Source organism: Cynocephalus volans, chromosome 14, assembly GCF_027409185.1.
Source record: "Cynocephalus volans isolate mCynVol1 chromosome 14, mCynVol1.pri, whole genome shotgun sequence".
In the NCBI taxonomy this organism is placed as follows: domain Eukaryota; kingdom Metazoa; phylum Chordata; class Mammalia; order Dermoptera; family Cynocephalidae; genus Cynocephalus; species Cynocephalus volans.
The window spans coordinates 88,337,554-88,359,269 of record NC_084473.1 but is presented as its reverse complement, the minus strand read 5'-3'; the positions used below and the strand labels follow the sequence as shown (position 1 = coordinate 88,359,269).

The following is a 21,716-nucleotide window of genomic DNA, read 5'->3' as shown; positions in this document are numbered from 1 at the left end:
GGTTGGCGGTTCTAGGCTAACCGGCCAGCCCGTAGTTATTATTGACAGCAAAGGCTCTGAAACACTGTACCAGCAGACACAAAGTTAGTTAAAAATGCAACGAAACCCGATTAGCTCATCTTTGTTCTCTGAAAGGGTGAGTCAAGTCCACTCTTCAATACCTGAAAATGCCTTTTTGTTTTTTGTTTTTGACAGGGCACTTATTGATTTGAAAAGGCAAAAGTGGTTCTGCTTTTGTACCTAATTAGGGGTAAATCACATTCAAATATCAGACTGAATTAAGTGATTAGCAATACAGCTTCCTCAAGTGGATCACTCTGACTCCTCCTTCGTTTCACAAGATACATTTATTAGCAACACTCATAAGTTTATATATTCTGGATACTATATCTTTATCGGCTATATGATTTGTAAATATCTTCTCCCATTCTGTGGGTTGTCTTTTCACTTTCTTGAATATTCATACATTTAGCTTTTGATAAAAATCTTGCTTTTATAGAAATCTATACCATCAACTTAAAACTTCAGTTGGTTTTTGAAAAAATTTTTCTTTAAACCTAAATATAACAGTTTTCCTTATAAAATTTATTTTATTGTTTTAAAACATTTTAAAATTATTGTGTAAATAATTCTTTAAAATTATGGTCCAGGGCCGGCCCGTGGCTCACTCGGGAGAGTACGGTGCTGATAACACCAAGGCCCCGGGTTCGGATCCCATATACGGATGGCCGGTTTGCTCACTGGCTGAGCGTGGTGCTCACAACACCAAGTCAAGGGTTAAGATCCCCTTACCGGTCATCTTTTAAAAAATAAAAATTAAAATTAAAAATAAATAAAATTATGGTCTGTACAAAAAAAGAATAAAACAAAGAGAGCGATATGACAGTTACTTCTGGTTCTGTCATTTTATTCAAGTCATCATGGAGGGTCTACCAGGTTCAGCGGGAAGCTGAGGACCAAGGACTGCCACTGTCAGGCCACATTCTTTCTGATTTCACCCAAGAAGTCATAGGTCTGCTCTGAAAGGTCGAAAGGTTCATGAACTCCGTCTGGCGACAGCAGGGCCTGCAGGGCGCCCTCGCTGTCTTGGCTCTGCTTAAGGAAGTCGGTGATAATTCTCCATCGCGCAGCCTCTGTCTCCTCTTCTGCCCACCTGAACGGGGGCAGGAGCGTGGAGTGGAGAAGAGGGAACACGCAGTCATGGTAGACCAGGAGAAACGCGGCCTTCAGGAGCTCTCTGTCTCTCTGGGAAAACACCACCACCGCAAATAACTGTCAGTGGACATGCATCATGATCTTTAAGGAATTAAATGTTATGAACTCTGCTAACTAAGAGCCACCTAAGGAGTGGGATAGAAGGTGCCATCGGTGCCTGGCAGGCAAGGAGCTCTGACCAGGCTGCTCGGTCAGGACACGGCACCCTCTGAAGGGGAAGCTGCAAGGTCAACCGGAGGAGAGCTCAGCGGCGCTCCCTGAGAGAGCCTCTAAGTGGCTCCTTTGGACCAGGGTATGACCTGAGCTCACAGAGGGTCCCACGCTCTGTTGGGGACAGCAGGGTGCTGCACTCCACGGCAGTCACAAGGGTGCGCTTCTGGTAACTATGACTGAAACACAGTGCGAAGTCACTGTATCTACCCGATGCCATCCCAGCACAGCGGGAGAATTATCCTGTGACCCTGAGAAGAGTAGCAAGTGTTCCATGTGGGATCCAGAGAAATGAGACCCAAGGACGAACAAACTGTAGGCTCTTCTCCAGCAATGTCTGCCTCAGGGGTGGGGGGTCCTTTGGTCCTGAAGCTGTCAGACCCTCCTCAGATAAGCAGAGTGGTGCAATCTCAAAAGAATCCACCCAGCCCTGATGCCAACAGGCTGAAGTGTGGACCTCAGGGCATGCAGCAGGCTGAGGGCAGACACACCTACCCACAGCAGAGGCTGCACATAGATAGGGCTCCTCCAGCCACACCATGTGCATAGGGGCAATGTCTACAGGCCTGAGGCCCACCACCTTGCCCACTGTTGCACCGGGATAGCACTAAACCTGCCAATTTTGGCAAAGGTCACATATAGATGGTACTGGTTAAAAGAAAGCTCAAATAAAGATATAATACAATGGTTTTTAGGGTTTTTAGTTTGTTCTTCTCCCATGTTCTTTGTTGATAATCAAAAGTTCAGGTCAGGAATTGGCAAACTAGAAACCGTGGGCTAAATGTAGCCTGCCACCCCTTTCTGTAAACAAAGTTTTATAGAAACACAGGCACACTGGTGGTTCACGTACTATCTGTGCCTGCTTTTGCCTCACAACGGCAGAGGTAAGTGGTTGTGACAGAGACCAGAAGGCCTGCAAAGCCAAAAAATATTTACTATCTGGCTCTTTACAATTTTGCCAAAGAACAGTCAAACCACTACTCACTAATTAATGCAAGTTCTGTCTGGTAATCACCATGCTTCTATGGCAATCTAAGCAGGAGCCACACCTTTTCTCAATATATTACACAGCTCCGGCCAATTTTCTTTTTCCTTCTCCTTAATGGACATGAACTTTGAGAGCAAAAGAAATTTTTTAAAAGCAAGGGAAATCTGATAGCCAACTGAGAGACTTTGGTTTAGAAACTTCCCCTTCATTTAAACAAAACTTAGTGACCTGAAATGACTGTCTTGATCAAGTTCTCCTGTTCACATTAGGAAACAATCATGCATACCCTTCGTGGAAAATGCCTTTGCAACTGTGATGACACAATCTACCTGGTTAAGAGGGATTACAACTAGGGCTGTTTTAGCTAAAAAAAAGAAGCAATATTAGAATTTGCAAGTGAAAACTGGGCTCTGCAAATGTTAAGTTCAGCATAGAAAAATCGCTTTACCTTCTCTGATCTTTTTAATGTGCTTTCTTTTTCAGCCCATGAACTCTAAAAAGCAAACAGAAATATTATATTAGTCTAAGTATTCACAAGTCCTTGCAACACTTCTGCAACTCTCCACAGTAATTAAACTTATGCAGAGGGTTTAAAATGCTGTACAGAATTTACACATGCCAGAAATCAATCTGTAATTAGGTACATATTGCTAATGACCCAAACCAGACTGGTGAAAGATACCTTAGAAGCTCATGATAATAAATCAAAACTAATCTGAGAGCAGAATCAATGAAACACTATCACATCCATGAAAACTATACAAACATAGTACCCAAATAATAAAATAGTATTAAGCTTTTAAGGTAAGACAGTTAATAGAAATAGAAAACACTGCCAAATAGCATACTTCTCTATAATACTTCTGCCATGATGATAACCATGGTCAGAAGGAGTTAGACTGAAGCACAGTTCTGCAAGTAAATATTTCCAATCTGTCCACAAGGCTTCACAAAACCTTCTTTAAAGAAATAAAAAAACCAGAGCTCAACTAATCCCACAGAAGTCTGAATTGAAGACCTTCACAGTGCCAGTTCCCAGAAAACTGTAAGCCTGGGTGGGATATGAACAGTCTCAGGGCTGCCTGTTCCAGGGCCTGGGTTTGGTGTACGTTTGTAGGTATCCTCCTGCCTGATTTCACGTGTAACCTGAAAGCATTAGTCCTTCCCAGGAGGAAAGCCCTGGAGTGAATATGACATGGAGCCAAGGAAGAGATTCTCCATGAAATAAAGGATGCACTGAAGGAGTTTCACCAGGACATCACAGACTGTGCCGCTCACAGGGACGTTTTGGAGTGTTCACAGTTCTTACTACCTCAGGGGACTGTGGTCCTCCTCCTTACTAACTACTATGCCTGTGGGTCCTCAGAGCTTGAAGAGACTCTTAGAGAGTCAGTGTTTTACTAAACAGGCCAGATGCAATTAATTATTATTAAAACAACAACCACAAACCAAACTTTGCTAAGTAAACAGTAGGAGACTCACACACTCCATACCGTACATTTTAAAAAGATATATGGTTTGATGTGAATATCACTTAGCAGCTTTAGGCTTATTGCCTGGTAAAATTTGCCTATTGTCTGTTAGTTAAGTGTCAAGGTCCCACCTTATTTTTCAGGGAGTCCTCAGCAAGCAGTAGGGTGTTTCACTTAGAGTAACTCAGCAGGGAATAGCAAATCTGTGGATGTGTATGGGGAGAGGTCACTGCTACTGCACCAAGATCCACTTCTTTCCTTCTGGAGCAAACAAAAGACTATACCTCGAAGCTCCCTTTAAGTTATGTGGACCAGGTGACTGGTTCTGACCAATGAAATGTGGGCCGAAGTGGCCCCGACCCCTTCAGGCCAAAGGCAGTGGAAGCCCAAGGACAATTCTCTTTCTTCCTGCGGGGGCAAATGGCAACAGAAACCACTTGTTCCAGATGATGCTATAAAACAGAGGAGGCTCCAGCAGCCTGCACCCTTGGGTGACTATGGAGCAAGGTCTTCTTCCACTGAGCTGCACTGGAGAGGGACCACGAGTGAGAGATAAACCCACATTCGTTACCCAGCACAGCCCAGCTTATCCTAGGTAATGCAGCATGCCACGAAGAGAAGGCTCAGGAATGTAGGACAGCACTCTTTTTTATCTGTATTATACAAATAATTCACTGTGGAAAAATTAAGAAAATACAGATAAAATAACTCATGATCCAGAGGTAATCACTGATACCTTTGTAGAGTATATTCTTCCAGATCTTTTCACAGGCAGATATATAAATATAAATGAATATATTTAAGTATACTTACTATGCTTCAAATGGGGTTTTTTGACCCTATGTGCTGTTTCTAAGGCTGTGGCATATCTGAGCACACCCAGAGCTGACCTGCAGTGACAGCCCTGGCTTTGTCACTGCTGAGCTCCACAGCCGGCCAGGTCACTGCACGTCTCTGAGACCGTCTGCTCATCAGGGAAATGCAGATTTTAGACTAGATTAGCCTTAAGGTTCCTCCTAAGACCAACATTCAAATTCTGTGACTGTTACACACTTAGAGAAATACTCCTGTGGCCAGCACAGAACCTTATCCATTGTGGGCTCTTGTGAAATCCCTGTTGAATGAATCAGTACACGTGTATTCTATGCAACGAATACATATGATGATACTGATGAATTTATAAGGGAAGAATGAGAAATTCTACATTATCTGGCTACGGTGTCAAAAGAACTTATCTAAAATTACAGGTGATCATATACCATGAACATTTTCTTAACCCTCTTTGCTGAAAATGTTATTGTTGACACCCCCGACCCAGCCAAGCCAGCATATGAATCAGTTTGAAAGTCTAATAAAAGTCTTTGCAGGGCCAACCCCATGGCTCACTCGGGAGAGTGCAGTGCTGGGAGTGCAGTGGCGCTCCCGTCGCAGGTTCGGATCCTATACAGGGATGGCCTGTGCGCTCACTGGCTGAGCGCGGTGCAGGCGACACCAAGCCAAGGGTTGCGATCCCCTTACCGGTCACAAAAAAAAAGTCTTTGCAGATGATGAGTCCATCTCTGCTGTCAGGCCTGTGACCTCCCACTTACCAACAGAAGTCACCCTCACATGCTCCCCTCCCTCCTGCACGAGTGTGGTTCTACCTCTCTGCACTGTCAGAGGACTCTGCCTAAAGCAAACACCTTCCCAGGTTACCTAACACCTACCACGTTCCTCACCCTCCCCACTGAGCCTCAGCCTGACCCTGCCCATCCAACAAACACAACCTGACTCGCCTCCAACATGCCAAACTGGAATGTTTGCTCTTCTCAAGAACATTCTGCTCCTTCCTGCCTCAAAAATGTTTGCTCATGCTGGTTCTTCCACCTGGAATGTCTTTACCCCATCTCAGCATGCCAATACCCTATGTGGTCCCAGACTTTTATGAAGCCCCTCTCACCTGGGACCTCTTTATGAAATGGGGTCCTGATCCTCATCTGCTGCCTTCTTTAAATCCTCAAGCTCCTGGGTTATACTTCCCTGATGGCTCCTGGCATGTTACCTGTGCACCTGCCTTACAGGCACACAGGTCTTCTAAGATTTGTTGTTGACTCTGATGTATTAGGTTGAAACATACAAAATTGCTATTTTTTTTTTTTTTTTTGCTCTAGGTTTACGTAGGTAGAAAAAGAAAAGAAGCTACTATTTTTGAAGGTCAAAATGGCTAAAAATTGGAAATTTCACATGGTTCAACCTAATATCCAGCTGCTATTTCACAGAGCACACAATATATGTGGGCACTTCAAAAAGTTCATGAAAAAACAGAATTAAAAGATAATATGAATTTTTTCACAAACTTTTTGAAAACTCCTTGTAATGTCTAGTTAAATTAAAAATGATATGCATACACTGACTCCCCCTTGATTTACTGAACAGACCAGTTTGGATTTTTGCTCTTAGGACACAATCAGAGGCCATGTTAAGTCAAGAAGCAAGCAGGCGAGAGACTGCAATAGTGTACACAGCAGGCAATCCATCTGCTTGTTGGGTCAGCAGAGGCAGCCCTTGGGAAGTGACATTCATGCTGAGATTGGGAGGATGAGTTAGCTAGACAATGGACAGAGACTGGGAGACATCATCCTACTAGGGAAAAAACGGCCTAGAGTAGGGGACAGAACTCATGGACGCAGTGTGTGTAACCGCTTTCAGAACCCAGCAGGTTTCCATCGTGCAGCGTGCTACCCACCCTGAGAGCATCCACCACGTCAGGCTGCTCCAAGAGCTTGGGGAAGGTGGCCAGCATCGGATGACTAATTAAATCTGAAATACGAAAGAACAGGAAGTATTTTATGCAAACTTCTCTCAATGTATCAGGCTGCAATAGATATAAGTACATTCATTCAAATTAAAATTACTGTGCCAATTGATTTGCTGATAACACATTCTACACACTTTAACTTCTAGGAGAGCTCGAAGCTGTCTCTTGAACCTCCATCTGTCCCTACACCCATATCCCAGGAGTTCTGAAATGAGTCTTGTACTGAATAACTGGAGCTTTTAGCTTGAGGGGTGAAGTGGCGCCGAACAGCGTAAGAATAGAAAATTATGTTCTTTCTCTGGTTTTTCCCAACCTCTCCTTCCTCCTTATGATTGTGCTGTGGTTAAAGGAATCTTCCGATTAGGAGGCACTTGGAAGGCTGAGCAGGGACCAGGAAGCACCAGGGGAAAGGAGGGAGAGAGAGGTCAGACTGCTCAGGCCTGACTCCAGCCCACAGTGCACAGAGACGAAGCCCAGACTTGTGTCTGGGGCCAGCGAACAGTGGTGGATAAATCAGAAGGAATCAGGAACTGGGGATACTGGCCACATGACTAAATACTGAGAGGAGCATATTGATATTCCACAATAAATAATGGCACGTGAAAGACTTGTGCAAAGAAGCACAACAGGAAAGACGTGTCTTAGTCCATTTGTGCTGCTATACAGAATACCTGAGACTGGATAAATTATAAACAGTAGACATTTATTTCTCACAGTTCTGGAACCTGGGAAGTCCAAGGTCAGGTGAGGGCCTTCTTACTGTGTCCTCTGGAGGAGAAGAATGCTGTGTCCTCACATTATAGAAGAAGGAAGGGGAAGCGAAACTAATTCCTTCCCTCAAGCTGTTCTATAAAATCACCTAATGCCACTCACCGAGAGGAGTCCTCATGGCTTAATCACCTCTCAAAGGCCCCACCTCTAATACCATCACATTGGTAACACTTGAATTTTGAAAGGGACACATTCAAACCAAAGCAGACAGATGCTTTTGAAATGGCAAGGGCAATACAGTCTATAATATTGTGTCCACAGCAGAGAAAAATACCTCTTCTTGATGTCTTTAGGTTTATTCTAATGATCAAATTGAAATGGAGTCAACAATTCTGAGTAACCGTCTCCTTACATAAAAACTAGTAAGCCTTTTCCTCTTTAGAAGTCATGTTGTTCTTGAAGTTTCCTAGACTTATTAAAATAAACTCAAAGGCAAGTGGTAATTAAAAGGCTAAACTGTCCTGCCCCTCGAATTATAACTCCTTGATTTAAACAGTTCTGTGCTTCTCTGCCTTTGAGCTCCATCTCTACCCACCTATGCAGGTGGTAAGCCCCTGAGAGTACTCCTGTCTAACCATGAACGCTGCCTGTCCACAAGTGCTGAGCCACTGTAGGGCTCTCCCTCTCACTCTGCTCCATCCACACTCGCCTGACTTCAATTTCAACCCCTTCAAGACATGTGCATCTTCTTGCCTTAGGTCCTCAGACATGCTGGTTCCTCTATCCAGAGAGAGCCCTCCTACCACACTGCCTCCACATACTCACTTCCTCTCTTAGGTCTCGTCTGAAATACTATTTGCTCAGAGAAGCTTTTCATCCCTCTACATATTACTTCCACCTAGGTCTGTCTAGTGCATGCTCTCATTGTGTATTTTCCTTCAGAGCACTTATTTTAAACGGCTGCAAAGGATTTCTCATGGAATGTTGTGTCTGAGGTCTGTTGCTCCATGAGGACGGGAATAACCATACCTGTCTCATTCACCACTGAGCCTAGCACAATGTCTGACACGTAGCAGGCACCCAGGACACATCTGCTTACTGATTTAACTGAATTCAAAGATGATCCAATAAAATTAAACTGGTTTTCTTTTTGGAGGCAATTCTTACAGCATCTGAAGGTGTCTCATAAGTAATGTATTGACATTGATGCTATTCTAAATATTTTATTCCAAATATCATGTTCAGAGCAGAAGATACAGGTTGGTCTAGGTTACGTTTACAGAAAGCATGAAGTGTTACTGCACATAAGGAAATGGCGAAGACTCCTTACCAGCACTTTGCAAGCTCATCCTGTCTTTCAGGAGCACATCTCCAAGAACTTGTCGATAAAATATCAACAAGTGAATGGTGCACATACTTCCAATTAATGTTTCTGGCAGTAGACTATTAAAGAAGAAAAACTGTATTCATTAAACAGCCCCCTAAAATACAACCTGCAGTGTTTTTTTAATGTATATTACTTTAATAAACAGTTCCAAATTTTGATTCATTATTAGAAAAACTTTAAACAATTCAAAGGAAAATTTCCACCACAAGCTGGCCACAGTAACCTTCAGATAATTTATATTTTTATGTGTGCACTTTCAGGTCTCAACTCTCTTGCCATTCCTGTGTTTCCATTTGAGCACATACACCCACGTTAAATGTCAAATAAAAAACCAGTCATCAATTATGCGTTTTGGACAGAAAGGAACTAGTCAGCTACATGCTTCAACAAAGGCATGTGGTAGCCACGCCTGATTTGGTGAATACAGAGGAAATGCGAGTTCAGACTGTTCAGTGCTGGGTGGAACATGGGAGGGCGTGATAGACCTGGACTGACTCCTGACTTTGCTACATCTTAGCTATGTGACTTCGGATTGATTACTCTCCTTGTACTTTGGTTTCCTCATTTGTAGAATGCAAAAAGTAATACCTGCACTTCTGAAGGTTACTAAAATGATTAAAATGAGGTACATATGGAGTGTTTAATGCAGTGCCTGGTATATAGTAAGAGATCAAAAATAGGAAAATAAAATTCAATCTTGAAGTTCAATTGGTAGCAGTTTAAAATAGTTTGTTATAACTTTAGTATGTTATATGTAATCCCCATGGTAACCACAAAGAAAATGTCTATAGAATATACACAAAGGAAAATGAAAAGGGAATTGAAACATGTCAGTATAAAAAATCAATTAAACACAAGGAAAAGCAGTAATGGAAGAAATAAAGGACAAAGAAGCTATAAGAAATATAGAAAACAAGTTATAAAATGATAAAAAAAATAAGTCCTTCCCTACCAGCAATTACTTTAAATGTAACTGGATTAAACTCTCTAATTGAAAGATATAGATTGGCAGAATGGATTAAAAACAAACAAGATCCAACTAGATGCTGTCTACAAGTGACTCACATTAGACTTAGGACACTCATAGATTGAAAGTGAAAGGATAGAAAAAGATATCACCTGCAATAGTAACCAAAAGAGAACAGAGTTAGCTACACTAATATCAGACATAATAGGCTTTAAGCCAAAAAACTGTTACAAGAGACAAAGAGGGAGATTATATAATAATAAAAGAGTCACTTCACCCAGAAGATATAGCAATTATAAACATATATACACCAAACATCAGAGCTCCTAATTATATGAAGCAAACATTGATAGAAGTGAAGGGAGAAACAGATAGATCTACAATAATAGTAGGAGACTTCAATACCTGACCTTCAGTAAGGGATAGAACAACCACACGAAAGATTGATAAGGAAAGCGAGGACTGTAACAACACTATAGACTGGCTGGACATAACAGACATGTACAGAACACTCTACCCAACAATATCAGAATACACATTTTTCTCAAGGATGCATGGAACATTCTCCAGGATAGGCCATAGGTTAGGCCACACAAAAAAGTCTTAATAAATTAAAAAAGACAAATCATACAAAGTATCTTTTCCAAACATAATGGAATAAAACTAGAACTTGAAAGCAGAAAGAACATTGGAAATTAAACAACACACTCAAATAAACAATGACTCAAAGAAGAAATCTTAAGGGAAATTAGAAAATATCTCAAGACAAATGAAAATGAAAACACAATGTACCAAAACATATAGGATACAGTTAAAGCAGTACTAAGAGGGAAACTGATAGCTTATAAGGGCTTACATTAAAAAAGGAGAAAGATCTCAAATCAACAACCCAACTTTACACCTTAAGTAACTAGAAAAGAACATACAAACTCAAAGCTAGCAGAAAGAAGGAATTAATAAATATTAGAACAGAGAGACAAAACGGAGAATAGAAAAAAACAGAAAAGCAATGAAAGCAATTGGTTTCACTGGCTTTTGAAAAGATGAACAAATATGACAAACCTTTAGCTAGACTGACTAAGTAAAAAAGAGAGAAGACTCAGATCTAACTAAAATCAGAAATGAAATAGGTGACAATACTACTGATTTTACCAGAAATAAAAACATTTATAAGAGAGTACTATAAATAATTGTATGCCAACAAATCCAGTAACCTAGAGGAAATGAACAAATTCCTAGAAAAACAAAACCCACCATGACTGAATCACGAAGAAACAGAAAATCTGAACAGAGTAATAAGTAAGGAGATTTAATTGTTAATCAAAAACCTCCCCCCCCTCCAAAGACCAGCACCATATGCCTTCACTGGAGAATTCTACCAAACACTGAGTGAAGAATTAATACCAATCTTCTTCAAACTCTTCCAAAAAATTAAAGAAAAGGGAATGCTTCCACACTTATTCTATGAGGTCAGTATTACTCTCATACCAAAGCCAGACAAAGACACTACAAGAAAAGAAAACTACAGGCCAATATCCCTGATGAATATTGATGCAAAAATACTAATAAACTGAATTCAAAAGCATATTAAAAGGCTTATACATCATGAACAAGTGGGAATTATTAATAGAACACAGGGATGATTCAACATACAAAAATCAATGTGACAATTGATTCAATAAAAAAAAAAAATGTAATATACTACATCAACAGAATGAAGGAAAAAACCCAAATGATTTTCTCAGTCGATGCTAAAAAAGCACAAAATTCAACACTCTTTCATGATAAAAAACACTCAACAAACTAGGAATAGAAAGAAAGTACTGCAGCATAATAAAGAATATACAAGCGTACTTCAAAAAGTTCAAGGAAAGATTGTATGACCTTTCAATTCTATTTTTCCACGAACTTTGTAAAGTATTCTCGTATGTGAGAAGCCCACAGCTATCACACTCAATGGCGAAAGACTGAAAGCTTTTTCTCTAAGATAACAAATAAGACAAGGATTCTGCTCTTGCCACTTTATTCAACACAGCACTGGAAGTGTTGCAAAGGAAGAAGTAAAATGATCTCTGTAGACAATCTGATCTTGCATGTAGAAAACCCTAAAGATTCCATAAAAACAAACAAAACTATTAGAACTAAAAAATGGCTTCGGCTAAGTGACAGAGTACAAAATCAACCTGTGAAAATCAGTTGTCTCTCTATGCACTAACAACAAACAATTTGAAAAGAAAATTAAGAAAACAATTCCATTTACAATAGCATCAAAAAGAATAAAATACTTAGGAATAAAAAAATAGAAAAAAATTTAACATGAAAAATGAGTGCATTAAAACTCTGACACATGATGCATACTAAATACTTACTAGGAATATAGGGAGCACAAGAGTTAACCTTAGAAAATACTCAAGAAAATGTATTGGATCATTCTAAATATACATTTCTAAATGCTGTTTTTAGAAATACATGAACTCTATCACTAAACATGAAGAAAGACCATAAAAGAAATCTCAAAAACCTTGCAAACAATGTCCTCTATCAAAGAGGAAGATACCTTTGAGCTAAGAAAAATTACAAACATTAAAAAAGAGATCTTAATTTTTATAAATTAATCTTTTGTCTTATTCTGGAATGAGAATTTTAGAAGGAAAAATTACCACAGAGGTATAGAGTTCCGGCTTCCAGACTGTTAGAAGAAATCAGAACGAATGTGACCCCTACAGTAGTGCAAGAGCGATGGATTCCATGGGTAATAGTTTCACGGAATTTAGGTAAGTACCCTTGGCCACTCCCTAAACTCTGCATTCCTGGAAACATCCAAATATGAAAGACAGGTTCTCTAACCACATTTACATTCATATAAGGTATTTGATACACAAAGCCAGAAATTGTCTTTTTCCAGCCCCGCTATAATTCTGATCTTGTATATATCTGACTTAGATTTCAAAGACTGGCCGCAGGGGGCCATTTAAGCTGCCTCAATGACCCTGCATATCTTCTCAGGGTTTGTGCTGTCATTCCCAAGGGTTGTTATACATCCTGCCCTCTGTTTCACAGCCCACATGGGCAGTGTTTCAGCTGCTCGACTGGCTCATGCTGAAAAACAGCCACTGATTTTGCTGGGGGAAGGGGTGGAACCTTCCTTCCTTTTCCTTTTGCGAGGCTCTCTTTTTCTTGCCGGCCTGCCCACTCCATCTGTCTGGCAGGCCTCGGTCCTCCCACAGTGTGGGCACTCCTTTCCTCCTGGCACCCTCCCATGTGAGGCCATTCTGCTTGCCTGTTATTAAATTTTCTTCAGGGAAATCCTCTGGTTTTCCCAAACTCAAGATGGCCAGAAAGTTCTGGGCTACGAAAGTTTAGCTGAGCTGAAGAAGTAAAAATACACTTCTTTCTGACCCCCTGCATAGACCACCAAACTCTGGAGGCAGAAGTGCTGCAAAAGTATTGAATGGGCCTTGGGCAAGTAACACTATTGCCTTATCTACCTTTAGCAACGAGACAATGGAAGAAGAAAAGAAAAAAGATGGAATGTATCGAAAAGGCAAAAGGAAATAAATTTTCAGCAAATTTATATACACAAACACACATACGCACACACAGCCTACTTCTACAGACTGTTTCTTGGCATTTAAAACTCATGCTCTGGGAGTTTGGGAGTCTAAATCCCTCCTCAGGGGCTTATAAACATGACTTTGGCCAAATAACAGCAAGCTAAACCCCTTCGGAAAACAGCTACAAAATTAGAAAGGCAAGTCTTGGTGAAACTGAAGCATCTATTTGCTCCCTCTTTCTTTTCATGCTGACAGGGTCACCATGACCATGACCGACTCCATAAAACGAGAGCCCCATGCGCAGGACTCTAATGCTGTTTCCTGGTGGAGGAGATGGCTCTGCATTGATTCATTCACATTTTCACGAGTCTCCTGACATCTAAAATTATATACATGGGTAAGACTGTTGGCTGGTTGAGAGGGCAGCATAAAGCCCAAGGATACCAGGTAAAAATGGGACTAATGTAAACTCTAACTGTGCTTCCTGCCCTTGGCCGTGTCTCCACTGTGGTGTGTCCCTTGGCAAAATGGAAAGAGGCCCTGTCCTTTCCCCTTAGAGCAGAGAAGTTTGGCTAAACAAAGGTGGAGTTTGTAAGCAAGGGAAGGTGGGGACAGAGGTGGGTGTACCTCTGAAGGAAGAAGAGGACTGTTGGTGTCGTTCTGTGTCTTCTCCCATCCACTGGAAGTGGCAGGTCAGGGGGAGAGAGGATGCTGAGATGGATCAGTCCTGCCTCAGTCTCCACCTCCAGGATGCACAGGCTCAGAGCAGTGATGCCCTAAAGCTCACATGCTTGTGCTCAGCCTTTCACCTTGAACCCCCAGCACAGCCCTCACAACCACAGCCCATGGCCCTGCCACAAGGCCGAGCCTCTGGTTTCACTGTGCCCATGGCTTGGTTTCTGTGAGAGTCAGCCTATGTTTGGGATCGCACCAGCAGAGTGCCCCAACCCACACTTTACATTACCAGGAGTGGACATTTCAGGACTATACGAAGTGGAATGGCAATTTCAAGCTAGCACTCACGTCTCTCTGTGGGCTCTGGGAAGAAAGAAGAGCACACGCCATGACAAGGCAGGGGAGGCCAGAGACAGCAGGAGGCCCAGAAGAGCTCCCGAGAAGGACACTTTTACACTAGCGGGAAGACTTCTACTTTAAAATTATTCCACAAACGTTTTTCAGATGCCTACCATGTGCTGTAATCAAACAAATGCCTCAGTTCCTGAGGTCTGGAAGACAAGGACTCAGGACCCTTCTTTAAAAATCCAGCCTAAGGGCCGGCCCGTGACTCACTTGGGAGTGTGGTGCTGATAACACCAAGGCCATGGGTTCGGATCCCATATAGGGATGGCCGGTTCGCTCACTTGGGAGAGCGTGGTGCTGACAACACCAAGTCAAGGGTTAACATCCCCTTACTGGTCATCTTTAAAAAAAAAAAATACAGCCTATAGAAGAGCATTCACTGCATTAGAAGAACGGGCTGCCTTCCTGAACTCTGAACTATGCAGTCAAATTTGATCTTGAGATTGTAAAAGTATCTGAAGACCAGTTTTGGGAGCCAAAGAAACACTATTAGGAGTTAGATCTGAAAGACACGCTTGGGGGTGCTTTGGGGTCTCTTGGAGGCTTATCAACGAGATGAGTAGTGGGCAGCTGACGAGGTAGGAAGAATGAAGCCAAACAGGATTGGCCTTTTCTTTTACAAAGACTGCTACTGTGCTGCTTTTTTCTAATCTTGAGAAACCACAATTTTCCAAGGAAAGATTGGCCAAAAAGCAGAATTATAGGCTCTATGAACATTCAGGAAAAAAATAAAGCCAAGGTTAAATAATACCCATCAACGCATTATTAATGGTTATTGAAAGATTTAACTGTTCCCACTATTGAAATACATTTCAGTATTACAGACAAGAACAAAGGATGTTTAAACTAAGACCATGAGCTGAAATGAGAAAAGCAACCAGTCAGAGGTCGGTACACCAAGTCTTCATTTATTTCCCTACTTGTCAATGATCTTGATAATCATGGTGGGACAGTTCAACTGCATCAGTCTCCATCCCATGCTATACTCTTCCTTCCCCCGACTTGTCCCCTGTGTGCCCTTTGCAGGAAGTTCCTTTCCTCTACATCTTCTCATAGCCACATCCTTCCAATCTCTTAAAGTCTATTTTGAATCCTCCTGATCTTACCAGCTAAAGAGCACAGCTCCATTTGAACAAATTCTATGACAAAGCTCCATTAATGCTGGCATTATATTTACATTTATCTACGATAAGATAATTTTAATACTAAATAAATATAGCTAACCCTATTTTGTTTTACTGTGTGCCACACACTATAAGTACTGGCTAAGTTTTTACATGCTTTTTTTCCCACTAAACCTGACTAGAGCTTTATGGGATTGATATTATTATCATGCCCATTTTAAAGATGTACACACAGAGACCCTGAGAGAGATGGTTAAATGATTTGTCTAAGAGGGCACTGAGTGAGAAATTGATAGATCTGGGATTCTAACAGTGTAGAAGCTCCTTGAGAAAAATGCAAATTAAACCACCATGAAAAACTACTACTCACTTCTTAAAATGACCAAAACAGGAAAAACTGATAATACCAAGAGCTGTGAAGAATATGGAGTAATTGAAACTCTCGTACATTGCTAGTGGGCATGTATAATTGTACAGTCATTTTGGAAAACAGTACGACAATCTCTTACAAGTCAAACAAACAACAGATGAGCCAGAAATCCCACTGCTAGGCACTTACACCCATGAGAAATGGAGACATATGTCCACATACAAAAACTTGTATGCAAATATTTAGAGCAGTTTTATTCATAATTGCCCAAACCAAGAAACAGCCCAAATGTCCATCAACTGATGAACAGATAAACAAATTGTGGTATATCCTTCAAATGAAATACTATTTATAAAAAAAAAAAGGAACAGACCTCTAACACATGCAATGGGCATGGGTGAATCTCAAATGCATTATATTAGGTTAAAAAAGCCAGACTCAAAAGGCTGCATACTGTATCATTCCATTTATATGATATTCTGGAAAAGGTAAAACTGTTGGGAAAGAAAATAGATGAGGCTGGGGCTGGGGAGGTGACAACAAAGGGACATGAGATAGCTTTATTTAGAGTGATAGCTTTCTTTATATTCTCTGTCTTGATTGTGGTGGTAGTCACATGACCAAATACATTTGTCAAAACTCAAAGAACTCTAATCTAAAAAGGGTAAATTTTACTGCATTTAAATTATACCTCTATAAACTTGACATTAAAAATTTCCCTGAGGGTAGGGTCATGCACTGGTAAGCCCCATTTAGTCAAAAGTGTCTAATGATTTCTGACTAAATCCATCGTTTGAGTTAACTAGTAAGTAGAAGAGTAAGCTAACCTAAGCTTTACTACTATGCCATTTCCCTACTGATGTCTGACAGAAGAATTAAAGAGGAAGAAAATAACTGGCAAAAGATGACGAAGCCAGAGGAAAAGCCAAAGGCAGAGATGGTCTACAAATGCTGAATGTTCCCAAGTTCACGGGACAGGTAAAAGCGGGAACCAACCTCAGTACGTTTCTTGATCTTCTGCTCAAAGATCTCAGTTTTACTAAAAGTTGAGGCTGCCTTCTCATAGTCATCATCTGATGGAAAACACTGCCATGCGCTTTCAGAAAAAAAAAAAAAATCTCACTTTATTTAGTGCTTGGAATAATGACTATAATAAAACAAACATTTGATAAAAATATACCAACCAGCGGTGCTAAATTGTATGAAAGGCAGGAGTCACCCACACACCCTAAATGAGCTAATATAAAGTGTGATGTCATGCCTGTGGACTTCCTTAAGGGTATCCAACTGGCCACTATGTCACATGCTTCCCAGCATTTTTGCTGCCAGATTACAAAGGAAAAAAGGGGGGTTTAAAAAGCATGTCTAGCTCAGGTAGAACCAACTGCATCCCAGACCCCAGACTCCTTCCTGTTCCAAGAAGCCGGGACTAGCACTGCGGGGACAGCAGCAGCGGTGTGTGTTTTAAGTCTCTGAACTAGAAGAGGGATAACCAAGGAGCAAAAGGGGAGCTCCAGGTTTATTAGGCTCTGAACTCTATCAGGCAGTGACGTTATCCGTCTCGCTCTCCATTTCCCCATTCATCTAGCGTAGTGCTTGGTCAATGAACACACTAAAAAATGCTCAATATTTTTGGAGGGCAACTAGGCATGCGTATCACAATTTTGAATGTCTACACCATTAGCCCTAAGCAATTTGCAATCTCTGAAGTAGCCTATTCCATTATTTCTGTATCAGTCGCAAGTATCAGCCCATGTTCCATGGAAAGGAACTAATGCAGGGCGCTCATTCTTCATGATTTCCTACATTACAGTCTCATATGTGCTACCAAGAAAATAAGTATTTAGATAAAGATGATTAAGGTTAATATTAATGACATTTAGAAAATGTGAATCCAAGGGAAAAATGTTATGCTTATCAGAACACGAATACCTTCTCTGACACACCTTCTGTTTGTTTAATCTTTAATGAAAGCAAGGTGACACATAAGAGCTGTACCTCTTCTGGATACTGACGGGTCCACTTCAATACCTTTTTCATAAGGAGTACCGCCATTCAAGAACAGTTCATAAGTTCTATAAAAGAATAGCACACCATGATGGATACACGGGCATTTTGTAAACACTAGAGTCAGTAGGGACATATTTTTTAGCACAAATATATTCACAGATGTTTTATTGATTTCTCATTGGTAAATAAGAATAATAGTTGTTGATCCTCCATGAGATACCATTTTAGCAAATAAAGTCTCTCTCACCTATGAACTACAGAAAATATATTTTCCACATGAAATGAGAAAGATTAATTGATGTTATTATTAAAGTGTTTTGACTTTAATGACTTGTGTTAATGACAAGTAATAACTGTTTTTAATGTATTTTTTCAAATGTGTTGAATCATTATTTGAAATAAAGCCATTGTGAATTTATATTATTTTTGAAACACAAAAGTAAACGTAGATTGTTGTAATAGTTTGAATGTCATGGAAATTATAAGAAAAAAGTGAAAAATCCCTACTATCTTTTCCTCCCGTAGCTTAAGTCTCCTGCCCTATCTTTTTCTATGTAAATGCAAACGAATATATAAACAGTGAATTTCAAAACTAACACATGCTTTTCATTTGAAGTTACATACTATCTAAGTGTAGAAAGTACAAGGTAAAAGGCCCCTTGATCCTACTGTACCACCTCCCCAATTCTGTTGCTCAGAGGCAACCTCTGGCAACAGTTTATGTAGACCACCCACACAAGCTAACAAACAGTTTCTAATGAACAAAACTGGAGTCACAGTATTCATACTATTCTGCAACTTACATTTTTCATACAATAGTACACACTGAAAATATTAATATAATGCATGGATTTCATTAAAAAAACAATAGCTGTGACTTCACTTGAAAGATGAAGTAGATGTACTTTTCTTATATCTTCCACTAAGTACAACTAAAAACCCTAAGCATATTAAAACAAAACAAAAAGCAAAGAAAAAACAATCACAAGAAACCTGGGTTTCTACATCCACCCCACTTCCTCCCACTGGGGTGACGTTAGAGGACTAGCGGAGTCAGGACGTTTACCTCTGCCCAACAGGAAAGAGGCCACGTGGGGAGCATTATCTCAATTAATCTTCACAACAAGCCTTTGGGGTAGGAATTATTACAATTCTCCAGATTAAAGATAGCGGAAATTCAGACTTGGAGGTGTTAAGGAACCCACCTACAGTTACACAGGCAGAACTGGGACCAGAGCCTTGAATTTTATAATTTCAAACTTGTGATCTTAATCGTCATCCTACTGCCTGCCCATCTGTATCTCTTTTGTGAATTTCTTGTTTATATGCTAGACTTAGATCTTTTTTCCCCCATTTGAAAATTTGCATTATCTTTTTCTTATTAATTTTTAGAGCTCTTTTTATATTAAGAAGAATAATCTTCTGTCTCTTCTGTATATATTGCAAGTATTTGCTTCCAGTCTGCCTTTTGATCATAAGGGTTAAATTTGTTTACAGCGGTTGCCACCATGATTGCAACGTCCCACCTACTGAAGAAATGCAGAGTCACGGAGGGCCTTGGGAAGTTGGACTTAGCTGCCCCACTCTTTGAAGAGAATTAGGCTCTGTTTTCAACATGGTGAAATGTGCTAATACCATAGGAAATCATTAAAGGAATGTTCTCAGCAGACAGCCAGTGCAAACACCTTTTAAAATACCTATTCTGTGTGTGTCATTTCTTCCTCCCTAGGATGAGGCAATGCGTGCTATTTTTATATACTACCTTAAACAACACTAAAATCAACATTAAAAGCCTCTGCCCCAAAGTTACTGAAATGCTAATAAAACAGACCTGAGATATCTAGATTCTAAAATATGAATTTCTACAAAATGATTTATTTGTAAGGAACATACAGCCAACTTACTTTGCTGGAATGGGAACTCCACTGGCATCAAAAAGTTTAAGAAACACCCAGCCACAACTTAATTCTCCTCTTTCACCAGTTGGCTAGGAAATAAAACAAGTAGTTTTATTTATTCCTAAATAAAACAAGTCTGAACTAGTCAAATTTGTAAGCACATACCAAGTCCTTTTAAAGGAACAAAATTAGTATTCACCTTTAGAATTAAAAAGTTCTTCACAAGGAAACAAAATGAAACACAGCAGAGTACCATGTTATTTGCAGGTCAGATGTTAAAGGTAGTATGTCAAGTGAAAATTATATTTTGTCAAAATTGGTCTTGAAAATCCCTTAAACCTGACAATATGGCAACTATTGCTATTGTCTCTTGAGTGATATAAACATTTTGTGAACTGATCTCAAATCACATCAATACTACATGGGATTACGAAGCTTTGTTTCATTGAGAGATGGAATGCAGGAATTAATCATTCAAGTGCCCATGTGCTTGGAATCTTACTCCACTGTTAATTACCAGAGGCCTCCAGGGCTTGCTTGGGGGATCTGCTCCTGTTCTACCCACCCACGACACACATGGATGAATTTGCCTTGAAGAAATAAAAGGGTGATGTAATACCATTAATATAACCTCTCTGTAATGGCTCTCTGGGTCACCACAATGCCAAGTGTATACAATACACCTCTCAAGCTATTATTAGAATATGGAGACATTTAATTACTAGCACCGACCCATACCCATTGTTTCAATAGTTTATATGACATAAGTTAACACAAGCTTCTGGTGTCCCTTTTATAAACATTAGCACTCTGCCAGGTCCCTTAATTAAAACCCTCAGTTACAAGGCTGAGAGCACTGTGCCCCTTCAAGGACAGAGGTGGACCACTGTGCAGGAATGCCACTGAGTACCTTTTATCACTTTCTGCCAAGTCCCATCCTTTCCAAATTTTGATTCTTTAAAAGCACTGAGGTTCACTCAAGCTATAAAAGTAATTATATTTTTATTTTAAATGCTACTAAAAAAGCAGCACTATACATAAAATTATAATCACTGCTGTTCTCATTCCTCAAGGGATTAAAATTCTGTTACACATAAAAACCTCAATTATTTTACTTGTAAATGCAGACATTTTAAAAATGTCCCTTTTAACTGATACATTATAAAGCTTTATCTTTCAAGTGACATACATTGCGAATATAAGAAATTCCAAGTTCAAATAATATTCCAAGATCTGGAGAGGAAGAATTGGACCTGATAAAACAATCACCATCGAGCAAGCATGGCAAGATGCCAGTAACCTGAAATGATAAAGAAACTAAAGTTACTAATAAAAATTGAAAGTGGGAAGGGGTTTTTAGCCCTCTTTATCTGTAAATGGTTATGCCTTTGCATTATGGCATATGTCTTTTAAGCAAAACAAAAAGATAGATTTGATTGATCTGATATCAACGATTAGAAATTAAAAATGTAACTTCTCTGTTAATGGTAAATACCTTCACTTTCGTTTCTTTGCTTAGAGTAGAGGCTAATACGAAACAAGTATTGTACCTAGGTCCCCAGAAGAGGTACACAAATGGTTTGCACACATTATTAGATATTTATATCAACCGTTGTTTTCTGTAAACAGAACTAAAATTAAAGACTGAATGCACGCATTTGCTCCACTTCCCTTACTGCACCTTGTGAATTTCCTTTCTCTTCCCCTTCACTCATTCCGTTTCCTCTCCCCAGACAACCGCATCTGACTTTCTTGCCTGTAAAATCCTACCCATTCTTCAAGGTCTATTTCTCCTCTACAAAACCTTCCCTGAACATAAAGAATAGAACTAATTTCCTCCTCCTCTGTGTATCCAAAGCACTTGGAGCCTCATAACCGTTCCCAACTACCAGAGTGATAGTTACCAACCGTAGCCACCCCACAGGACTACTCT

At 40.1% G+C, this 21,716-nt stretch overlaps 1 protein-coding gene across 1 annotated transcript in view; it reads right to left on the bottom strand.

Moving 5' to 3' along the window:
- Positions 1 to 901: 901 nt before the first annotated feature.
- Positions 902 to 21,716, bottom strand: part of NPHP1 (nephrocystin 1) — a 50,342-nt gene continuing 29,527 nt past the window's right edge. Inside the window, exons 13-20 of the mRNA XM_063078171.1 lie at positions 20,973 to 21,083; positions 19,790 to 19,872; positions 17,874 to 17,950; positions 16,872 to 16,971; positions 8,724 to 8,836; positions 6,611 to 6,684; positions 2,862 to 2,906; positions 902 to 1,245 (exon numbers count right to left, since the gene is read on the bottom strand). Coding sequence (XP_062934241.1) covers positions 973 to 1,245; positions 2,862 to 2,906; positions 6,611 to 6,684; positions 8,724 to 8,836; positions 16,872 to 16,971; positions 17,874 to 17,950; positions 19,790 to 19,872; positions 20,973 to 21,083 — 876 coding nt within the window. The 3' untranslated portion in view covers positions 902 to 972. The remainder of the gene's footprint in view (positions 1,246 to 2,861; positions 2,907 to 6,610; positions 6,685 to 8,723; positions 8,837 to 16,871; positions 16,972 to 17,873; positions 17,951 to 19,789; positions 19,873 to 20,972; positions 21,084 to 21,716) is intronic.